The 23,610-nt window shown below is 37.0% G+C and overlaps 1 protein-coding gene across 4 annotated transcripts in view; it reads left to right on the forward strand.

Moving 5' to 3' along the window:
* Atrx (ATRX chromatin remodeler) overlaps nt 1–12,335 on the forward strand; it is a 195,036-nt gene extending 182,701 nt beyond the window's left edge. For all 4 annotated transcript variants that reach the window (XM_074062634.1, XM_074062635.1, XM_074062636.1 and 1 more), the window contains 5 exons: nt 4,967–5,116; nt 6,357–6,482; nt 7,619–7,714; nt 8,332–8,460; nt 9,419–12,335. In XM_074062634.1, coding sequence (XP_073918735.1) covers nt 4,967–5,116; nt 6,357–6,482; nt 7,619–7,714; nt 8,332–8,460; nt 9,419–9,697 — 780 coding nt within the window. In that variant the 3' untranslated portion in view covers nt 9,698–12,335. The remainder of the gene's footprint in view (nt 1–4,966; nt 5,117–6,356; nt 6,483–7,618; nt 7,715–8,331; nt 8,461–9,418) is intronic.
* Nucleotides 12,336–23,610: the final 11,275 nt, after the last annotated feature.

Consider the following 23,610-nt stretch of genomic DNA (forward strand, 5'->3'; position numbering starts at 1 on the left):
TGTCTTTCTGTTTCCTTGTTACAACATACCTAGGTTGAGTTAGAGGAGATGATAATGTTTGTGAAATACAGATAATATGAACTCCAGATTGTGTAGGAAGAGAACTGATTTCCAGTTCAATCTGTGCTTGGAGAGCAGCAATCTCTAGAACATCACTGCAGTCATATAAAATCTAGAATGACAGCGTTGCACCTAACCACGGCATGTGGCATAATTGTAATGGATAACCCATTTTTAAAGGTTAAATGCTGAATATAGCATCTAATTCTTTAAATGTTAAATTAAGGAGAAAACACTGTTTAGTGGAGGCCTTCAACAAAGTCAGTTTGGAAGGCTTGTCTTTTCTTTCTTGAAAGTGACAAGTTCCATAGTTGTCACTATCTTATTCCTACCAACAGTTTGGGAATCTGGATATATTTATAAATGCTCCTTGGCAAAGGTTATGTGCTCTTGAACCAAAAAATCTGATATGAGGTGTTATGAGAACTTCATTCAATAAACTTTCTAGTTCCTTATCAAATGCACTACATTTTTTCCAGTGCAGTTTGGAAAGAAAGAGGCTTCAAATTTGAAAGCTTTTTGACCAAGAATACTAGATTTCTTTTAAGAATCTAGACTTATTTAAGTAATAAAAGGAATTTTTCATAGCTTTTTGAGTGGGTCATGTGGCAGTTAAGTATTCTAGTGACATTTTATTTCCAGATATTATAAAACTCAAATTCAAAGTGATGGCAAGCAAAATATTTTTGAAATGTGGCAAACCCCCTATCCTCCCCTCAGGCAAAGCCTTGATTATTTTTTAACAATTTTATTTTCAAGGTTGAATTTCAGAATTAATTAGATAAGAATTCTTGTCAGCTTGCCAGATACTTTAAACTTCTAAATAAATTAACTTAAACTTCTAATTTATCATTAATTTTGTTTTATTAATTGAACTAGTCATTTTTAAAGCTTAAACTAATTTAAGTTGTTAGCTGAAATATAGACCAGGCTTATTTCAGTTTGTAGGCCTTTTCACTTATTTAAGCAAAGATAAAGTTTAAACAAAGAAAAGTAAAGGTACACATTTGGATGTAATTTAAACCTCATTTTGATGACTGTTGGCTTAGTGATTATAGATTCTGTTCCAGTATTGTTTTCAATAATAGTGTTACTATAGCAACTAACATAAATGCTGCTTTAAAGGAGAAAAACAAAAACCTTTCTTTATTAACTTTCATAGCTTGTTCTAGACTTTGCAAAATTCCCCCCCCCCAAAAAAATTATCTGAGCATCCTGTTATAAATATTTTTGCCCTCTCAATCACATCATTTGGTTTTTGTATTGACAAGAATGTTGCAATTAATTTAAAAGTAGAAGATTCAGAAACAGTGTGTATCAGAAAACTTGTGTCTTTCTCTTACTTGTGTCTTGAATAGCCCTCTGGAGGAAAGAAACATTTCTGCCTTCCTGCTTCTAAACAGCAGAATTGATGTTCTGTTTTCTTTAAAAAAAAAATCAGTATCTTACTTGTTCTGTCTTTTCTTTATTAAAAGTAAGATTATGGCACAGATAGTTGTCTAAGTCTTTGAAAATTACTGGCATAATCACTGTATGAACAAGTGATTAAAATACATTAAAATTATCCATTAACTCACTTCACTGCAGATTTGGTAATAATCAAAACAGGAAGCAATCTTTATGTCTTAAAAACTGTAAAGAAAATGAATAAATAGATGATAAAGTATGTCTATATAATGTAAGTCCTATGCAGCTATTAAAAATGATGAAGGTTTTTATTTGATGTAAAATGATGTCCAAAAGTAGGTTTCAAAGCTAAGTGTAAGCCAGGCGCTGGTGGCTCACGCCTATAATCCTAGCTACTCAGGAGGCAGAGATCAGGAGGATCGCAGTTTGAATCCAGCCTGGGCAAATAGTTCTGCGAGACCCCATCTCAAAAAATCCTTCACAAAAAAAGGGCGGGGGGGCTGGTGAAGTGTCTCAAGGTGTAGGCCCTGAGTTCAAACCCCAGTGCTGCAGGGGGAGCAGAGGAGGGGAAGCTAAGTGTAATGCATTCCCATTGTTATTCAAAGCTGTGAGGGCACACATGTGTCTTGGGGTGTAAATGGGGGAATATATAATAAATGTTACTGCAAATTAGCTCTAGGTTCTGTAGTTAGGTATTAGTATTCTTATTAATTTTGTAAATTCTTTGAAAAGCGAGATAGATTGAGATTGAGAGTTCCCCAAATAAATATTTCTTGAAGATGAAAATGATAAAATAGTACATGTTAGGTTTAGTATAGGCATGAACTAGCCTTTCACAAGTTGTCTCTAATTCTCATTCAGTCTTTATGTTTTCTTTCATTAAATTAACATATGCTTGTTTAAAAATGTCTAAAAATACAAAAATGTTAAAAGTAAAAAAAAAAAATAGATCTACTTGTGTCTCTCCTTCCCCAGAATCCTTCAGAAGATTTTCTTTTTTATCTAAAAAAAATAGATCTGGGAAATGGAGAAAACTGAAGAAAACACATTCTTTGTAGTGTAATAGGGTAGGAGTCACTGGATAGGAGTTGGAAATTTAGTAAGTTTGGGCTTTGAAATTACAGGATGCTAAGGACTGATCAGATAAAACTTCCTGATATGTCAGACATTTTTAATGTGTGTGTGTGTGTTTGTGTATTCACATGCATACATGAATTTCTGGAAAGGTTTCCCCTCCAACCATAAAAAGTACTGTTTGAATTGTGTTTGTAACTGAGAAACACTGTACTGAATTGATACAATATTTATTCTGCTGTTCTCATATCATCCTATTACATCTGTGAACAAAGTATTTCTTCCATGTTTAACTTACATTCATAGCCAGACCAAATTATTATCCAAGGATATAGGAAGTGGCATAGCTGAAAATTAATTCATTTCCTAGTACATAGTTCTTAGGTGACTCATAGTACATAGTGCTTAGGTGACTTTCTTAGAAAAATGGGCTAATATTGACCATGGTTTAAGATCATCACTTAATGCCTATTGCCAAGCAAAAGTAAAATTGGGGACTGTGTCTAGAACATTTGAGCCTTGTAATTTATTCAGTTTATTATAGAAGAGTTAACTTTTCTAGTTGTATTTGTCATGACCACTTGTTACAAATAATAGTATTCCCTAGTTTGATTTAGTTTTATATTTTCTTTTATTAAGTTAGAACTCTTCAGTCATGCTCAGGGGTGGATATGGGAGTCAGACATTTAAGAAAGCATCATCTTTTACTGCAGTGAATTAGTGTAGACTGGCATATCTTCCTGACTGCCTTTTCAGTAACTGTCCTTTGGAGATTGATCTATGATGACAACTCTGTTCAATGTGACATAGGCCAGAGAAGTCAGATTTGGATGGCAGATTTCTACTCTGGATGAGGAGAGAACTGTTCAGTTAACTTTCAAAAGGAACTAAATCTGTCAGCATCTATGTATTCTACCAATAAACTTCCCTGACACCCTCTCTTTGTATGGTCTTTTAGTGCTTTCTAATTTCAACAAAGGAAGTAACACATGCTGCATGTCCAAATGAATTATAAACTCAGTTACAGCAGTGTCTATTAAGAAAATCAGTTTTTTTTACTTCTCAAAAGGAAATAACTGTTTCAAGTGTTTATTAGGGTAGCAAATTAAAAATCATTTTAATATCATGTAAGATAGTAAATATAAGAATATATGGAATTGGTGTCAGCATTTGCTTATAGAAAAAAGCTTAAGGCCTTGTGATTTGAATTTTTCATCTTGAGTTATTTAGCAGATATTTGATTTCCTACCAGTTTTGGATCCTATATTCCATGGTTAAATATGTAAAGGCACAGTTCTTTTTGAGTGTGAACTTTGTCTATGCTAAAACTTGCACATGAATTAAGCATTACTAGATGCAGATTAAATGTGAATTTAGTGTGTGTACCTCCCCGTACCGCCATTTAATCAGTAATTATTTTCCTTCACTAAATACATGTTCAGTTTGAATAGAAAATGTATTCTAGGAGAACTTGTTTAAAAAACATGGAAAATCATTTCCTAAAGTGAATTAAAATTTCTTTCATATATCCACATTTTCATGTGAGATTTCTTAATGAGTATCTTGATTAGCAAATCACCTTAAACCCCACCCCCTCTCTCTTTTGTCTGAATCACAGTCATAATTCACAGAACAGGAGTTTGGTGTTCTTATAGAGTATATAAATGATCCCAATTTTCAAGCATTTAATTTTTTAACCTTAAAAATACAGACTTAGGACACCATGATTTTTTCAAAAGACACTATGGTAATAAGTTTATGAAAAATGCCTATCAGTTTAAATTTGACTTGTGGGTCCTTTCAGTGTAATTTATGTTGATCTTCCTACAGTTGAAATAAAAGATTATATTTATGTATTCCAGTTAAACCATCCTGTACCTCTTAGATTAATTTAGATCCATTTTTTTGTTAGTATAGTGGTTGATAGCTAAACTGATTATGAAAATAAAGTTGTTAAATATGTGTAACCAGGTAGAGTCATGATTTTTAGCACAGGTATCCAATATAATCTCTAATTTAAACAGACTTATGTTAGCATTTATCAATTCAGAATTAAGCACAAAACAAAAGGCATATAAATAAAATGTTTCTAAGTTGAGGGATAAGACCTTGAAAGTTGAAAAGTAGTAAAGTTTAAAAATTGAATCTCACTGGGCTTGGCGGTGTATGTCTGTAATTCCAGCACTAGGCACTTGGATCATGAGTTTGAGTCCAGTCTGGGTTACATAGAGAGACCCTGTCTCAACAAAAAATTTTCAGATCTCTAAACATGCTGTTTAAACATAAAATTTGGATATAAGAATATGGTGTTGCATGTTTCATGACTGTTTTCTAGGTGATTTATAATATATATTAGAAACGTGAAAAGTAGTTTGTGATCCAGAGGAAGAATATAATTCTATGTGATTTCAACCCCTCCAAATAGGATACCATACTTGCAGAACTTCTTCAGATACATAAAGAACACATTGTAGGATATCATGAACATGATTCTCTTCTGGACCATAAAGAGGAAGAAGAATTGACTGAAGAAGAAAGGAAAGCAGCTTGGGCTGAATATGAAGCCGAAAAGAAGGTAGGTAGTTTGAAATGCTTGCAGAGGTGGGCGAGGGGTGTTTGGGATGAAGAATGGGGAACCTGGGGGGAGGGGGAACAAGAGAGGGTAATGTGGGATAAATATGATCAAAGTATGTTGCATACATACATGAAAATGTCACAGTGAACCCCATTACTTTCTACAGTTAATATATGCTAATAAAATATTTTTGGTGGCACTGGGGTTTGAACTCAGGGCCTCATGCTTGCTAGATAGGCACTCTCCCACTTGAGCCATGCCTTCAGTTTCCACCAATTTTTTAAAAACTCTTTTTGGGCCAAGTACAGTGGTTCTTGCCTGTCGTCCTAGCTGCTTGAGAGCTAAGACAGGCTTACCTGAGACCCACCTGGGCAACACAGCGAGACCCCCATTTAAAAAAAATTGGTTTTGGTTTTGATGTTAGTCATTTGAAAGAGCAGTGAGGAAGAAAAGGATCATATTTGAAGAGGGAAATAATATGACGGGTCCTCAGTTACAGGGTCCCCAATTATGAGTATCAGTTTTTGAGCTTTACCTACATTTGGTGGTAGAGTTGGAGGAGGGAGAAAAAAATCATAATATTTTACAGTTAAAAAAGTAGTAACTTTATTTCTGCTTAGCGCTTGCTGTATTGAAAGTTGAGCAGGAAAATGTATAGTTAGCATCATTTAACCCTCCTTAGCACTTATCAGCTGTAGTCACAAACATCCAGGAGCTTAGAGCCTGGAAGTAGGAATTGCTTTAGCATGTATACCATGAAGTCCAAATGTTAGCTGAATATCAGAACACAAAATATGTTATTATTGGACATTAGTGTCAATCTCCAGTAGCAACTTTTTCATGATGTCTGTTTTAAACACCAACCCAGTTGAGCAAAAATGTGCCTGAGCATAAGAAACCTTACCCTAATACCTGAATCCTTTTTAAACCCGTAGCACATTGTACCAAACTTCTTTAACATTAATGTGATGTTAAGAGTCTCATCAGAATTCACTGAGTTGCCTCATTCTATAGGAATTATCGGCGGTGGGGGGAAGGGGGGGAGTACACCTTTAGGGGTTAAAGCTTTCCGTGTAATAAGATCTTGGTTTCGGGTGAAAAGGGTGTTTTGTTTGTGTGTGGAAGAGTGTTAATAATTTCCTAGATATGAGAATGTGGATTCTTTTCTAAACCAGTAGGTGATGTAGAATTTCAAGTTTTAAATCACAGTGTGAAAAGTGCATAATTTTTTTGTTTTTAGGGACTGACCATGCGTTTCAACATACCAACCGGGACCAATTTACCCCCTGTCACTTTCAACTCTCAGACTCCTTATATTCCTTTCAATTTGGGAGCCCTGTCAGCAATGAGTAATCAACAGCTGGAGGTAAATTGGGAAGTACAAAAGTATTTTAACATGAATTAGAGGCAATTTTAAGTGCCTTGTTGAGGGTTCCCTACGTAGGAATATCACATTCTCCAAAAGATTACCTCTGAATAGACCAAGACATTTTTCTTTTATTTGTTGACCTTTTGGAACCAACATAATATAATAAGATGCAGTTTGTTCAGGGCATGAGGGAATCAGTCCTTGAACTTATGTAGTTTGAATTATTTTAATTAAGGAACAATAGGGCAGCTGAATGGCTAGGAAAACAGCACTTTCTTCAGTTATAAAATATTTGGAATAAACAAATAACTTGCTTAATTTTTAAAGGTAAGATAAATACATTAATTTACATTTTAATGCAAGGTAGAGACATCATAAAGTATATGATAATGTCCAGTATAATGAAGCAAATGATTTAAAACTAGAATCAAATATGAATTAGAGAAGACTGAGTTTTATTTTACCAGTAGTTTAATAATTTAATTGAATCTGTGGTTTCCTTTTTTAAATGTGTTTTATGGATTCATTTAAATTATTGGTGCAATGAAAACCAAATTTTATCTTCCTAGAAAGACCCTTCTGTCATCAGTGAGTTTTACTACACTGTATTGATGCTGAAGTTTGCTTGTCTTCAATTAGTTAAAGAGTTTTAAAACTAAGTGCTATAAGACACCTTAAAAACAACTGAGGCCAATAGGAATAGGAGACCAGGAACTAGAGAAAAGGTTAGATCAAGATGAATTAACCTAGACGGTAACACACACTCACAGGAAATTAATGTGAGTCAACTCCCTGTATAGCTATCCTTATCTCAACCAGCAAAAACACTTGTTCCTTCCTATTATTGCTTATGCTCTCTCTTCAACAAAATTAGAGATAAGGTCAAAATAGTTTCTGCTGGGTATTGAGGGGTGGGGGGAGGAGGGGGGTGGGGGCAGGGGGGAGAAATGACCCAAGCCTTGTATGCACATATGAATAATAAAACAATTAAAATAAATAAATAAATAAATAAATAAATAAATAAATAAATAAATAAATAAACTAAGTGATATAAATCAGCAAGAGGAAGGCACCTCACTTTAAAACTATGCTGTCCTTCTGCCCTGTTTAACTCATTTCTTACATTCTTCTAGGACCTTATTAATCAAGGAAGAGAAAAAGTTGTGGAAGCAACAAACAGTGTAACAGCAGTGAGGATTCAGCCTCTTGAAGATATAATTTCAGCTGTAGTAAGCAAATTGACAGTTGTGTTATTTCAACTTCCAGTTTGTGCACACCCCTCCCCCTCTACTGCACCATTCGTTTTATTTGTTTTGGAAACAGGTTCTTGTTTTGTAGACCAGGCTACTCTGAAACTCACTGTATAGCCCAGATGGGCCTCATACTAACGATCCTGTTCTAGGATTACAGGGGTACACCACCCTGCCCAGCTAACTGTTTTAATTTTCAGTTGTTTGTGGCACTATTTCTGTGGGGAAAAAATGTGATTCCTATAACTTGACTTGCAGGAGTTAAGTACTAGCAAACTGGGTAAAAAGTCCCAAACTGTAATCTATCAGCTTATTATATAGATATCAGCACAAAAGCAAAATGGGTAAAATCTAAGAATCAGGAAATAAAAATGTATGTATCATTTTCATAAACACATTTTAATTACCATTTTCTCATTCCAGAGATAGCCAACCCATGTACATCTTAGTATCCTGCTTTTCCACCACTGTGTCCTTTAGGAAAGAATAAAGGAAATGGGGGGGAAATTTGTAAAATGCTCAATATCTTTTGGTGCCTTAATTATTCTTCCTCAATTACACAGTAGTAAGGAGTAAATAGATCATTTTTTTTTTAGTGGAAGGAGAACATGAATCTCTCAGAGGCCCAAGTACAGGCACTAGCATTAAGTAGACAAGCCAGCCAGGAGCTTGATGTTAAACGAAGAGAAGCAATCTACAACGACGTGTTGACAAAACAACAGATGGTAAGAATTCTGACTATCTCTACGTTTGTGTGACTATTTCAAGTACCATCCCTCCTATAGAGGAATGGGGGGTCACTGATTATTCTTAGAGTTTTGTTGAGAACCTAGTAAGGTCAAGTGAAGATACTGGGTTTGTTACAAGGAAGCAACATTTCCCAAATGGTTCTCTTTCATTATAATTTTATTTTTCATATATTCTGAACATCCAGGAACTTTTGCCAGGCCTTTATCACCTTTGCCATTTTTAAACAACTTCTAAAAAGTGTACTTTTCAGTATATTTAATTTGAGAGTAAGAAGTGGAGCTCTGGATGATATATCTCACAAGTTCCTTCTAAATTACCTAATTCTCCAAAAAGCTAGAATATTCCAGGATCCTCGATTATCTTTCCCAGCAGTCCTTTGCCAGCCATCTGTCTTGCACTGCACTGGGAAATTTCAACTCTTGACACCAGGGAATCAATTTCTGTGGCATGGATTTTACTTAGAAAGCAGCACAACTATTTGGTTTTAAATTATCTTAGGAAATTTGAGACATTCCAGGTAGGAATTATTCCTACTGCAAGTACTTTTTCCCTTTGCTGTTTGTCACCAAAATGTTTATTTGTGTGTCATCATGTGAAATATTCAGAAGAATGACAAAGAAAGGAGATGACAAAAAATGCTGTAACTAATACTTGAGACTAATCACAGTGTAGGACAGGTTACCATGGCAACTAACCCAAATGCTGCTTGTAATACAATAGTCAAGTCATTAAGAGAATTTAGCCTTAAATGGTGTTACTAACTGGTTTCTACAGTAATGGCCCTGTGAATGCCATCAAATTAGTAATGGTGATAACAATGTGTTTTCCTTTTGGTATGGTACCCCCTTAACAAATTGATTTTAACTCAAAACTTGATACTTGCCTCTTTGAGACAGGTCATCCACTTGTAACAGCTTTCTTTTCTCTCTCTAGTTAATCAGCTGTGTTCAGCGAATACTTATGAACAGAAGGCTGCAACAGCAGTACAATCAGCAGCAGCAACAACAAATGACTTATCAACAAGCAACACTGGGTCACCTCATGATGCCAAAGCCTCCAAATTTAATCATGAATCCTTCTAACTACCAGCAGATTGATATGAGAGGAATGTATCAGTCAGTGGCTGGTGGTATGCAGCCGCCACCATTACAGCGTGCACCACCCCCGATGAGAAGCAAAAATCCAGGACCTTCCCAGGGGAAACCGATGTGATTTTGCACTAAAAGATTAAAGGATTGTTAAAATCATAGAAAGATCTTTTATTTTTTTAGGAATCAATAACTTAACAGAACTCAACTGTATAAATAGTTTGGTCCCCTTAAATGCCAATCTTACATATTAGTTTTAAATTTTTTTAAATAGGGCGTACCATTTCTCCCTGACATTTGTCAGTGATATTGCCTAGAATCTTCTTACACACATTGAGTACAGAAGATAGTTCAAATTGTTTTCAGTGAAAACAAGTCCTTCCATACAGTAACAGCTCCACAGATTTCCTCTCTAAATTTTTATGCCAGCTTTTAGCAACCATAAAATTGTCATAAAATTAGTGAATTTAGAAAAGAATAAAGATTTCTATATTCATTCTTTCCATATAAAATCACACAGCTGAGTTCTTAGAGTTGATTCCTCAATTATGAAATACTTTTATACTCAACCCATTTCTTGATTAGAGTGACTGAAATGGTCTTAATGTTCTTTTGACTGAAGTCTGAAACTGGGATCCTGCTATATCATGTCTGTGATTGAAAGTTAGAAGCTAAGGGTTATCTTGGACACAGAATCGTGTGCAATATTCTTAAATACTACTACTCAAAGTCAGAGGGTCTTGCAGTTATCTTAGCATTGTATAAACAGCCTTAAGTACAGCCTAAGAAGAGAACTCCTTTTTCTTCTTTAGTCTTTCTGCCATTTTTTTTATTTTCAGTTCTATGTGCTGAAATAATTACTGGTAAAATTTCAGGGTCATGGATTATCTTCCACACATGAATTTCTTTCTCCTGGCACTAATATAAAGCACATCTCTTAACTGCATGGTGCCAGTGCTAGTGCTTCATCCTGTTGCTGGCAGTGGGATGTGGAATAGAAAATCAAGTTCTAGCGTTTTAAAAATGGAGGTTAACACTGAAGATGTGGTTGTTAGGTTCACGCCCTGTTTTTTTTTTTTTTTTCAGCAACATCAAAATGGCAGAATCATCTCTGACTTTTAAGTTCACATGAGGAATGTGCTTTAACAATTCCCAGGACTGTCAGTATTGCGAAATAATTCCTCTTAAAGATAAGGTTCACTGGCTTCTATGCTTTTTTTTTCTCTCTCATCACCATGTTCCTTTCTCCAATTTCCTTACATTTTTCTTAAGTGGTTTTAAACTTTATTATTTTTTTCAGTTTAGATCTGTGAGGTGATTTTCTCCTCCAAACTAATTCATCTAACGTCCTTTTATGAGGTTTTGCTAGAAGAAAATCATTACATTTCTTTTTCTACATCCAGGTTTGTAAAAATGACCTCTAAGTTTATTCATGTTCAATTTGGTTGCTTGAGTTTCTTAAAGAAAAAGATTGTTTTTAACTATAGGAGTCAACATGGCAAAACCATTTTTGAGATGGTGATGTAACAGGTAGTAAAAACAGCTGAAGAATCATGGAATAAAGAAAGCTGATTGGAGGATTGCTCTAAGTATCACTGGATTTTGATGAAGTTAACATTAGCTAAACTTGTTTTGAGTTGTTTGGATAATAAAGAGAAAGAGATTTCCATTTTTATCTTGGAAGAACTAGTGGTAAAACATGCAAGAGCACTAGGTTTATGATATAGAATTTGTGAGGTTTGATAGGTCCATCCCCCACCTTCCTATGGTAAAATACCGCTAACAAATTCCATATAATGGGATAGCAGGCCAGCCGTAGAGTCAAATTTATTTAATTGGGGTGGAGGAGGGCAGATTTGTGTTTACTTTAGAAGAAGTAAAAAAGACAAGATTTATGAGAGAAATATTTGAAGGCAGTATGCTCTGGCCAACTATTTATCAGTTGATATTTCTACAAGTCCAGAATATTTTAAACCTGATTTACTAGACCTGGGAATTTTCAGCATGGTCTTATTACTCAAGTATACAGATGTAAAAATTTTAGACAGCCTTCTAAACCTTCTTCACCGTGGATGAAACTATGACTTAAAGAATAATGCTTAGAAGGATTAATTGGGAATCAGAGTTTGAAATAAAAACTTGGACCACTTTGCATACACTATTCTCACTTGACATTTTAGCTACATAATATGTACTTTGAGTATAACATCAAGTTTTAACAAATATCTAAAGACAAAAAAATCACATCAATAAAGTACTACAAAGCTCATTTTTATATTTGTTTTAGATGTTTTAAATAGTTGCAATGGCTTAAAAATGACGATTTAAAATGTTGCTTGTAAGACAGTTTTGCCTGCTAAATTCTCCACATTTTGTAACCTGTTTTCTTTCTTTGGGTGTAAAGCGTTTTTGCTTAGTATTGTGATACTGTATATGTTTTGTCCCACTGTATAGTAATGTTTCAGTCCATCATCCAGCTTTGGCTGCTGAAATCATACAGCTGTGAAGACTTGCCTTTGTTTCAGTTAGACTGCTTTTCAGTTCTGTATCGAGTATCTTAAGTACTGTAGAAAAGATGTCACTTCTTCCTTTAAGGCTGTTTTGTAATATATATAAGGACTGGAATTGTGTTTTTAAAGAAAAGCATTCAAGTATGACAATATACTATCTGTGTTTTCACCATTCAAAGTGCTGTTTAGTAGTTGAAACTTAAACTATTTAATGTCATTTAATAAAGTGACCAAAATGTGTTGTGCTCTTTATTGCATTTTCACAGCTTTGAAAATCTGTGCACATATTGTTTCATAGAAAATGTATAGCTTTTGATGTCCTGTTTAATGGTGGTTCTTTTTGCACATTGAGTTATTTAATATTAGGAGATCAAGAAGTTTGAATTTTGAATCTGTTATATACTAAATTCTGTAAAAGGAGATCTCTAACCTCAAAAAGAATTTACATACTGGGAAGCCTGTGTGTGTTTGTGTTAGTTTTGGTTGTCTCTGTGTAATTCAACACCATTTTCTGCTTCCTAACAGCTGTATGTATCATTCATTTAAGTCAAACAGGGCTACCATCTCATCCAGAACTCATAGCATAGTAGGTAGATGGAAACCATATTACCTGGCCTCCAAAGAAGCTGAATGAATTGTGTTATGGACTTCCCTTAGCTCCACCCATTTTCTGTGCCTCTTTTCATATAAAGTCGGATCCTTGTGTGCTCCAGACAAAACTTTAAAAGCAGTTCCTCACCTATCCTAGTGTCTGTTGTTTCTTTGGAGGGTGGCATGTTGCAATGCTGTAGATAAAATAAGTATCTACAGTTTTAAAATAGGTCAATCCTATTGTTTATTTCACTAAAATTATTACCCATCTTCTGTCACCAGATTGAATCCCAAGTGACTTTTGGCTATCTTCAAGTCAAAATTACTCTTTGAGAATTAAAAATTTCCCACCATTGATTAATCTTTTTTTCAAAAACCTATAATCTGAGCCAAGCCCAAGGAGGGACCATGTTTCAAGAATTCATCTGTGCGACAGTTTAAGCATATACATATATACATTCTTACATGAGGGTAAAGAAAATTCAGAATATTTACTGTGTCTAATAATGGCAATGATAGCATATAAATTGAAACCTTTATTAAAGAGAATAAAGGCACAACTTTAAGGAATTAAAGGGTAATTCTCAAATTCTCAAATGCTATAGGCATGTCGTCTTTAGTACTCAGCACACCCCAAGCAATCTACCTAGTAACACTCCTCATTTTGCTCCTAGATATTTTGCTCGCCCTTTCCCTCCCTGGTAAATGTGTGTTAAGGAGAGGCCTGGCTGTAATCTTTAGCTAAGTGCTTTAGATGACTCCTAAGAGACTCCTACCTGTTAAATGTGCCCTGCTCTGTCCCTATAGCCTTCACATTAAGTAGGTGTTGGATTTCAGGAAAGGTGAAGAGAGATGGTTTACCAAATGCAAGGATGGGCTTTGTTTCAGGTATATCAGGAGAAAGTAGTATTGAAAGGGAACAAAAGCTGAGAAAGATGGAGAAAGAGACAAACTAGATGGAGTGGATTGATGGCCTTGAAATAATGAGTAATTCAATATAGAGGATAGCAAGGGTTTGTGAGGCAAATGAAGTGTTCACAGTAGCAGGTAAAGATGGTGATTTAGGCAGAGGTAATTTGGTTTAGAATGCTAGGTGAAGAAAGATTGGAAACAGAAAGACAGATAATGAGTCCAGGCATTCAGTGGCCAGACTACAATTTGAAGGACAAAAGGGAGAAAAAAAAGATCAAGGGATTGTATAAGGTAGACTTTTAAAGTGGTATTTGTAAGGAACTGTTATTATAAGAAGCCCAACTTTAGGAGCTTTGATTTGGGACACAATTTCACTGCTGTTTTTGCTTTTTCTCTGAAATTTGATATGTCCATTAGTAGCATTCTTGTCCTTTCAATTTTTGTTGCACTGCTGAAAGTAAGGATGATCCATTTTCTTTCCTCCAGCCAGTTCTTTGAAGAGCCAGGTCCATTTCTGTTTACTTTTCCTGAAGACCCATCCATTCTAAGTATCTCTTTTGGATGTTATATTTATAAGCTTCCCTTAGGGTTATTGCTCTGTGGTTATTGTGTTAACCTGTACACAAAGTATCTGTGAGAATAATTACACACTCCTCATAACAATTAAACTGAAAGTGAGACCAAATCATTGCACTTAAGAGGCAGAGACATACTTGAGTTAAATTCACTGGGTCTTTCATGTCTCATTTGAAAAAAATGGAACTATAATAATACCTTACCTTCTAGAAGGCAGGTGACTGGACTAGGTGATTTCCCAGGTCCCTTTCAGTTCCCAGAATTAAGAGTTTAACTGTGAGCAAAGCAGGGTGAAGCCAAAAGGCAATGAGGATGTCTAAGGTTACTGGGCAAGTTTGTGAACAGCATTAGAAATCCCTTCCCTTTGGCTAACCCTCTCCCCCACTAAGCTATCCCTTTTCTTTTCCTCTTGTTTAGAAAAATGAGAGTTCTGACAGGTATTTTAATGACAAAGCAGATAAGTCAAGTTGTAATTGGCTCTAATTACCACTTCCACTAGCTGTAGCCACCTTTATCTTTTGCCCAGAGGCACTCCCAGAGCTGTTTCTTACTGCCTCTGGAACTCGTTGCAGAAAATGAAAAAACATGTTTAATGATCTGATTCTTGGTTACCTTGTTGGAATGAATATGACAAAACATCAAGGTAAATACCCATCAGCTTTTTTTGAAGTTGGCTTTTAAGCAAAGAATTGGTTATTCCTCATCCTATTGTTCGTAACTGAAGAGCCAAATTAGAGCAATCTTTAAGTGGTCTGGTCTGGATAAAGTTTATAGTGAGTAGAAGGCAATATTTATGTTGACTCATGTAACAGCACGTACCTTTGGAGGTGTAGGTTTTATACTCAAATCGTCTGACAAAAACTAAGAAAACTAATAGAAGAATGAAATAGTAATCACTTTTTTCTGTAGCTGCTTGTCCCTGCGTGCCAGTAGGAAAGCAGGTAGAAGCCTGTGTCTAGCCTGGTGAATACATTTTTAATGAAAAACAAAGCCAAACTTAAGAAAAGGAGGAGGGAACCGTGGTTTATAACCAAGGTCTTGTTAGTTCACCCCCAACTCTTGGTTGGCTTTGAACAATACAACGGAGAGAGGCTGGGCTTCAAAGGCTTTAGCTGCAGGATTGCTCGGATCTTCTCCTTAGCAAAGGAAACAATTTATTCTACTACCAGGCTTTCCACCCTTTATTCCCACATCTTGTACACACTATTCCTGGATGTGCTAAGCTCAAGTCAAGTGTCTGTCTGCAATTTTCCCCTTCCCCAAAGTATCCCCAACTCTATCCACCCCCCTACGCGCACACACGAACCACTTACATTCTGATACTTAAGGGGAGGGAGCTCCCAGGATGCTAAAGCTGGCAGGAGTCTTGTAGACCTGGTAACCCAGCCCCCTCCCATCACAAAGGTGGGCGGGGGTGGGGGGGGACAGGGCGGGATCTGAGAAGGCACCCATGTCTTTTTTTTATTAAATCATTTATTCACATGTGTATACATTCTTTGGGTCATTTCTCCCCCCCTGTGCCCCACCCTCTCCCCCCTCTGCCCTCACTTCCAGGCACACCGTGTTCTGCCCTTATCTCTAGTTTTGTTGACGAGAAGATAAGCATAATAAGGAAGACAAAGCGTTTTTACTAGTTGAGTTAAGGATAGCTACACAGAAATATTCCTAGCATTGCTTTCATGTACAAATATGCTACAAACCATGTTGATTCATCTCTAACTGATCTTTACACTAGTTCCTGATCCCCTTCTCATGTTAACCTCTGTCGCTTTAAGGTTTCTGTATTAGTTCCTCTGGAATGGGGACATCAAGCACTTTCACGTTTTGAGTTTTCTACCTATTCCTATATCTCCCCTATGTGCTCTCCCCTTGTCATGTGATCCAAGTCCAACCACATTGCTGCATTTGCCCTAGATCTAAAGTCTGCATATGAGGGAGAACATACAATTTTTGGTCTTCTGAGCCTGGGTAACCTCACTCAGAATGGTGTTCTCTAGTTCCATCCGTTTACCTGCAAATGATGAGATTTCATTCTTTTTCATGGCTCAGTAGAATTCCATTGTGTGAAAGTACCACATTTTCTTGATCCATTCCTCAATAGTGGGGCATCTTGGTTGTTTCCATAACTTGGCTATTGTGAATAGTGCTGCAATAAACATGGGTGTGCAGGTGCCTCTGGAGTAACCTGTGTCGCATTCCTTTGGGTAAATCCCCAGGAGTGGGGATTTTTAAGAAGCCTCCAAATTTTTTTCCAGAGTGGTTGCACCAGCTTGCATTCCCACCAGCAGTGTAAGAGGGTTCCTTTTCCCCACATCCTTGCCAACACCTGTTGGTGGTGGTGTTTTTGATGATGGCTATTCTAACAGGGGTGAGGTGGAATCTTAATGTGGTTTTGATTTGCATTTCCTTTATTGCTAGAGATGGTGAGCATTTTTTCATGTGTTTTTTGGCCATTTGAATTTCTTCTTTTGAGAAAGTTCTGTTTAGTTCAGTTGCCCATTTCTTAATTGGTTCATTGATTTTAGGAGAGTTTAGTTTCTTAAGTTCCCTGTATATTCTGGTTATCAGTCCCTTGTCTGATGTGTAGCTGGCAAATATTTTCTCCCACTCTGTGGGTGGTCTCTTCAGTTTAGAGATCATTTCTTTTGTGCAGAAGCTTTTTAATTTTATCAAGTCCCATTTGTCCATCCTTTCTCTTAGTTTCTGAGCTGCTGGGGTTCTGTTGAGGAAGTCTCTGCCTATACCTATTTGTTCCAGAGTGTTTCTTGCTCCTTCCTGTAGTAATTTCAGAGTTTCGGGTCTGATATTAAGGTCCTTGATCCCTTTTGAGTTGATACTAGTACAGGGTGATAAACATGGATCTAGTTGCAGTTTCTTGCAGACAGATAACCACTTTTCCCAGCAACGTTTGTTGAAGAGGCTGTCTTTTCTCCATCATATATTTTTGGCAACTTTGTCAGAAATGAGGTGGGTATAGTTGTGTGGATTCATATCCGGATCCTCTATTCTGTTTCACTGGTCTTCTCTGTTTTTGTGCCAGTACCATGCTGTTTTTATTGCTACTGCTTGGTAATATAGTTTGAAGTCAGGTATTGTGATACCTCTAGCATTGCCCTTTTTGCTGAGTATTGCCTTGGCTATTTGTGGTCTCTTGTGTTTCCAAATGAACTTTAGGGTAAATTTTTCAATCTCTGTGATGAATGTCATTGGCATTTTGATGGGAATTGCATTAAACAAGTAGATTACTTTTGGTAGTATAGCCATTTTTACTATGTTGATTCTGCCAATCCATGAGCACGGGAGATCTTTCCACCTTCTGTAGTCTTCCTCTGTTTCTTTCATCAGGGGTTTGTAGTTCTCCTTGTAGAGGTCATTCACACCTTTTGTTAAATTTACTCCTAGGTATTTGATTTTTTTTTTGAGGCTATTGTAAATGGAATTGTTTCCATATATTCCTTCTCAGTTTATTTGTTATTGGTGTTTAGAAATGCTAATGATTTTTGTAAGTTGATTTTGTATCCTGCCACCTTGCTGTAGCTGTTTATGGTGTCTAAGAGTTTTTGGGTAGAGTTTTTTGGGTCTTTAAGGTATAGGATCATATCGTCTGCAAATAAGGATATTTTGACAGTTTCTTTACCTATTTGTATTCCTTTTATTTCTTCTTCTTGCCTAATTGCTCTGGCTAGGAATTCCAGTGCTATGTTGAATAGGAGTGGGGATAGTGGGCATCCTTGTCTGGTTCCTGATTTTAGGGGGAATGGTTTCAGTTTTTCACCATTAAGTATAATGTTGGCTGTAGGTTTATCATATATAGCTTTTATAATGTTGAGGTACATTCCTTCTATTCCTAGTTTTCATAGAGCTTTTATCATGAAGTGGTGTTGGATCTTATCAAAGGCTTTTTCTGCATCTATTGAGATGATCAAGTGGTTTTTGTCATTGCTTCTATTAATGTGCTGCATTACATTTATAGATTTGCATATGTTGAACCACCCCTGCATCCGTGGGATGAAGCCGACTTGGTCATGGTGGATGATCTTTATGATCTGTTGTTGGATTCAGTTTGCCGTTATTTTATTAAGGATTTTTGCATCAATGTTCATTAAGGAGATTGGCCTATAGTTCTCCTTTTTGGAGGTGTCTTTGTCTGGTTTTGGGTTAGTGTAATACTGGCTTCATAAAATGAGTTAGGCAGTGTTCCTTCCCTTTCTATTTCATGGAAAAGCTTAAGGAGAGTTGGTATCAGTTCTTATTTAAAGGTCTGATAGAATTCAGCAGAGAATCTATCAGGTCCTGGACTTTTCTTTTTTGAGAGACTCTTGATTGCTGCTTCAATTTCATTTTGTGTTATAGATCTATTCAGGTGATTAATGTCCTCTTGGTTCAGTTTTGGGTGGTTGTAAGTTCCTAGAAATCTGTCCATTTCTTTAAAATTTTCAAATTTATTAGTGTATAGTCTCTCAAAGTAGTCTCTGATGATTTCCTGGATTTCCGTGGTGTTTGTTCTTATCTCCCCTTTTGCATTTCTGATTTTACTGATTTAGGGTTTTTCTCTCCTCATTTTGGTCAGGTTTGCCAGGGGTCTGTCAATCTTACTTATTGTTTCAAAGAACCAGCTTTTTGTTTCATTGATCCTTTGTATGGTTTTTTTTTTCTATTTCATTGATTTCAGCCCTGATTTTAATTATTTCTTTCCTTCTGCTTGTTTTGGGGTTTGCTTGTTCTTGTTTTTCTAGGAGTTTGAGCTGTAGTATTGGGTCATTGATTTGAGATCTTTTTGTTGTTTTAATATATGCACTCATGGCTATAACCTTTCCTCTTAGGACAGCCTTTGCTGTGTCCCATATGTTCCAGTAGGTTGTGTTTTCATTTTCATTGACTTCCAGGAACTTTTTAATTTCCTCTTTTATTTCATCAATGACCCATTGATCATTGAGCAATGTGTTGTTCAGCTTCCAATTGTTTGTATGTTTTTTACTGCTGTTTTTGTTGTTGATTTCTAGTTTTAATGCATTGTGCACCCATGTCTTCTACTTTCTATTCCCGTTCTCATTGCACTCCATTCAGATGCTTCCTATTTAAATTCCAATTCATTGTTTTCAAACTGCCAGTCCACATTAAGCAAATTTTCAGAATAACTGGTACTGAACTAATGTTTAAAATGAGAATGAGAACTTTTGTGGGAAGTGGAGGACTATGTGAAGCAAAATTAAAGGGAAACAAATTCCTATGTGAGTGACATCTGTAAAATGGGAAGATCCCTGACATAACCCCTAAAGCCTTTAATTTGGCATCTGGAGCATTGGCCTCGGGATTTTGTTGCAGAGGGATATTTAATTTGTTTAAAAGGCTTTTCTTTCACCACCCTTAGCATGCTTTAGACCAATAGGAGCTGGGCGCTGTGTTGTACTTCTTGTATCTCAGTGTCCAGTGGCAAGGATGGAGTCATCCAGCCTTCCGCAGAGCAGGCAGATATATGTGCCAAATACTTCAAAGTCCTCTGTTTCAAATGAGAAATGCTGTAGTCACCAGAAAACAAAAGAGAAACTGCCTTAGTATAATGATCTCTGTCAGAGGAGAGGTGAATATTCTTGAGTTACAGAGATGCACTGCAAGAACAATGAATAGCTGACATATTTCCAAAGAACTAAAAGACAGTACGGTGATTACATGCTACAGTTTCGGTGCCTGATTCTCTCTGTGTAAACTTTGGCTCTCTGAATCTTCTTTCAGACAGCAATCAAGATGTGTTGAATCTTATTACATTTAAGTCATTATGTTCTGTAGCTTTTTTAAATTCTTGATTTACACATGAAGAAATAAGTTTAAAATAATTAAATTGCTTGCCCAGTGTCACACAACACTTCCTTAAACTACTATTTAATCCCAGCCTTTTGAAAATCATTTCGAGTACTTCATCATGTTGTTCTGCCTATCAGCTCTCACTTGGCTGTTTTTACTTTAAGCAAGGTCTTAAGCAACAGAATACTCCCCCTTGGTGCTTTCATTTCCTTTGTGAGTCAAGCAGGTGTTTGAAAATCCCACTCTGAATACTTTAATATGTTTTTAACATATCACCACTCCCTTTTTGGATATGGGAGTCTTGCTGTGCTGCCCAGGCTGGCCTTGAACTCCTGGACTCAAGTGATCCTCCTGCCTCAGCCTCCTGGCTTTTAATGCAGTGGCTTCTCGTACGCGCCATTAGTCACCAACCGAGAACCTAAAGGTTGAAGTATTCTGAGCTAACTAATTGTCACTGTTCAGCTTGATAGTTTTTAGGCAACATTTGAGAGGGGCAGGTGTGGTGGCACCATGTCTGTTATCTCAACACTGGAGAGCTGAGGCAGGGGGGTGGAAAGTTCAGGAACAGCCTGGGCTACATAGAGACTCTGTCTCAAAAAGATAACCGGAATTTGAAAGCATAGGAGAACTTAAGGGAGTGTAACAGAGGCATGAACTTGCCCAAAGCACGCTGTACTATTAATGTATCCTAATTTAAAAAACAAAGATAACTAGAGGACTGAGAATGTAGCTCAGTGGCATAGGGCTTGCCTAGTAGACACCCAGCCCTGAATTCAATCCCTAGATTTAAAAAAGGGTATCACCGTACCCAGAGTAATCAGAAACCAGTACATGTAGACAGTAAAGAACAGAAGTCAGAACAGGATAGTTCCAAGAAATGTCCTGCTCTGTACTGTGCACAAAACGCCACAGCCTGTTTAAGCCAATAGTGCCTGTAAGGCCTAATTTGTAATTAAATGGCATGGTAGGCAGGATAATGGCCTCCCAAAGATGTCCAAGCGCTAATCCCCAGCACCTGAGAATATGCTACTTTCCATGGCAAAGGAGAACTAAGGTCCTAGATGGAATTAAATCAACTGACTTTGAAATGGAGGCTCTTTTAGATTATCTAAGAGGGCCCAACGTAATCACAAGTCTTCAAAATGGAAAAGTGGCGGGGTGGGGGGGAAGCAGAGTCACAGGAAAATGTGATTAGAAAAGAAAGACTCAGAGATGTGAAATGCTGTATTGTTGGCTTTGAAGATGGAAGAAGGGCCACAGGCAGCAAAGGCGAGTGGTCTCTAGCAGCTGGAAAGGGCAAGGAAAAGAACCCTCACCTAGCCGGTCCCCAGTGGCTCACGCCTATAATCCTAGCTACTCAGGAGGCAGAGATCAGGAGGATGGTGGTTCGAAGCCAGCTTGAGCAAATAGTTTGAGACTCTATCTCAAAAACACCCTTCACAAAAATAGGGCTGGTGGAGTGGCTCAAGGTGAGTTCAAGCCCCAGTACTATCAAAAAAACAAAACAAAACAAAACCCTCACCTAGACGCTCGGCTCTGCTGGCTCTCTGTGAGACCTGTGTCCTGTTCTCATTCCACAGAACTGTATGGTAATAAATGGCTACTGTATGAAGTCACTAAGGTAGCAGTTACAGCAGCTGGAGAAACTAATGCTAATAGTTATTTGTGTGATACTTAGTGTCTTGCTCTTCTGGTAGATATGTAAACTCCTTAAGGGCAGGTGACCTATTTTGGTCACTTTATTGTCCTCTCAGTACATGACACAGAAAAAGTATGCTACAAATGTCTGATGAATTTATGAGTGAATGTCTTTAGCAATCATCCAAATGAGTTCTCTATGGCAATATCAAAGTCAATTCCTGTGTCCTTGTACATATATCCATATGTTAGTATTTTTCTTTGAGGCTATTGGCCTTTCTCTTTTTTCCTTCTGGCCTCCAATTCCCAATCTTTCTGCTTCAGTCTCGAGTGCTGGAATTATAGATGTGTACTATCACACCCATCTCTTTCTCTATTTGTTAATTGGCCAAGACAAAGGACTGGCGTACACCTTATAATTCCTTATTATGTTTATGGAATAGGTCTTGTATTTTCTGTTCATGGTTTTTAAAATCAAATAATATAGTTTACTGTAATGAAAAATTGCTTTATATTCAAGGGCCCCTTTATTGACTGTTTCACTTGCTCCAGTGGCTGACATTTGTCTTCTCTCATCTAGGAAGATGCAGAGAACCCAGAGGTAAAAACATCCTGCAGATGCTGTCCCTTTGTGCCTGCTGGTAGGAACTTGTTCCTTGATTGCACAGCTCACATTGCCCAGACAACATAATTTCCTGAAAGGAAATTGTTTGACTTTGTCTACTCAGAAGAAATCAGATCCCCCCCTTAGGATCAGAGTTACTCAGTCTTTTCCCTGGCTCCACCCTCTGGCTGCTAAATTTGGTCTTCAGGGTGTTTAGCATTTGAATAGGATGCACAGGGATCCCAAGGAAGCCACAGGGCCCCTTGTTCACCTACAGACCTGGCCTGCTCCACAACGTGAAATAAACTTTTGCTTCAAGTGTTCAAGGACATTTAGGGAAATCTTCAGTTTTTCAAAGCAAAAGAACCCTGAAGATCTCAAGCATTCTTGTATGTTAGGATTGCCTCTGGAGTTCTATAAACCCATGGGTTTTGTCCTTATTTTAAGGACGAATAAAACAAATCAAAATTAAAGCCCCTGTAGATTCTGATACAGTAGATCTGGCCTGAGGGGTTGGATTTCTACCAAATTCCCAGGTGACATGGATGCCGCTGGCCCACACTGCAAGGAGCAAGAGGGACACGGAATCTGCATTCTGCAGAAAACTGACTAGTGGGATCCTTAGAACAGCCTGGGGAAGACGTTAGAGCTCTCCAGGGAGGGGGATCTCACAGGTTGGGGACCCCCAGAATTAGGGGCTAGACCAGAGGACTGTGGGATCTGACTTTCCCCATGGCTGTGGGATGAAGAGAAATCAGGAAAGCATGTGAATTAGGATGTTTGACCCTAACTGCCTCAAGATACAAAGCTCAAAGCGCAGAAATACTTGTCCAGCCTCACTTGCACAGACACCAAAACATGATTTGATAAACCATTATTGAAAGAATAGAGAGAAGTCTTGGACTGGAGGAGTGGCTCAAGCAGTAGAACACCTGCTTTGCAAGCATGAAGCCCTGAGTTCAATCCTCAGTCCCACCAAAAAAAAAAAAAAAAAGTCTGGAAAGATATACACCAGATTGTTAAAGATGGTAGGAAATGAAGATAGAGTTGTCTTTATCTCCTTCCTTTTTTTTTTTTTTTTGAGACAGGGTCTTACTATGTTTCCAAGGCTGCCCCTGAACTTGCTATATAACCTTGATTGGTCTCAAATTATTGATCCTCTTGCCTCAGCCTCCTGAGTGCTGAGATAACAGGCATGTACCACCAGGCCTGGTAAACCTCATTTTAATTGACTGCATTTGGTCCTAATTTGCATTTCAAAATGTTTTAAAATAAAAATTCATTGTAATGATAAAAATAAAGTGATATTTAACTCTAAAAAAGAAATTGTATAATAACTGATCATAGTGATGTACCATAACTGATAGCTATTTTTCTGTTAAACATTAGTGGGTTTTCTCTTTT

The sequence above is a fragment of the Castor canadensis genome, chromosome X, assembly GCF_047511655.1.
Source record: "Castor canadensis chromosome X, mCasCan1.hap1v2, whole genome shotgun sequence".
Taxonomy (NCBI): Eukaryota; Metazoa; Chordata; class Mammalia; order Rodentia; family Castoridae; genus Castor; species Castor canadensis.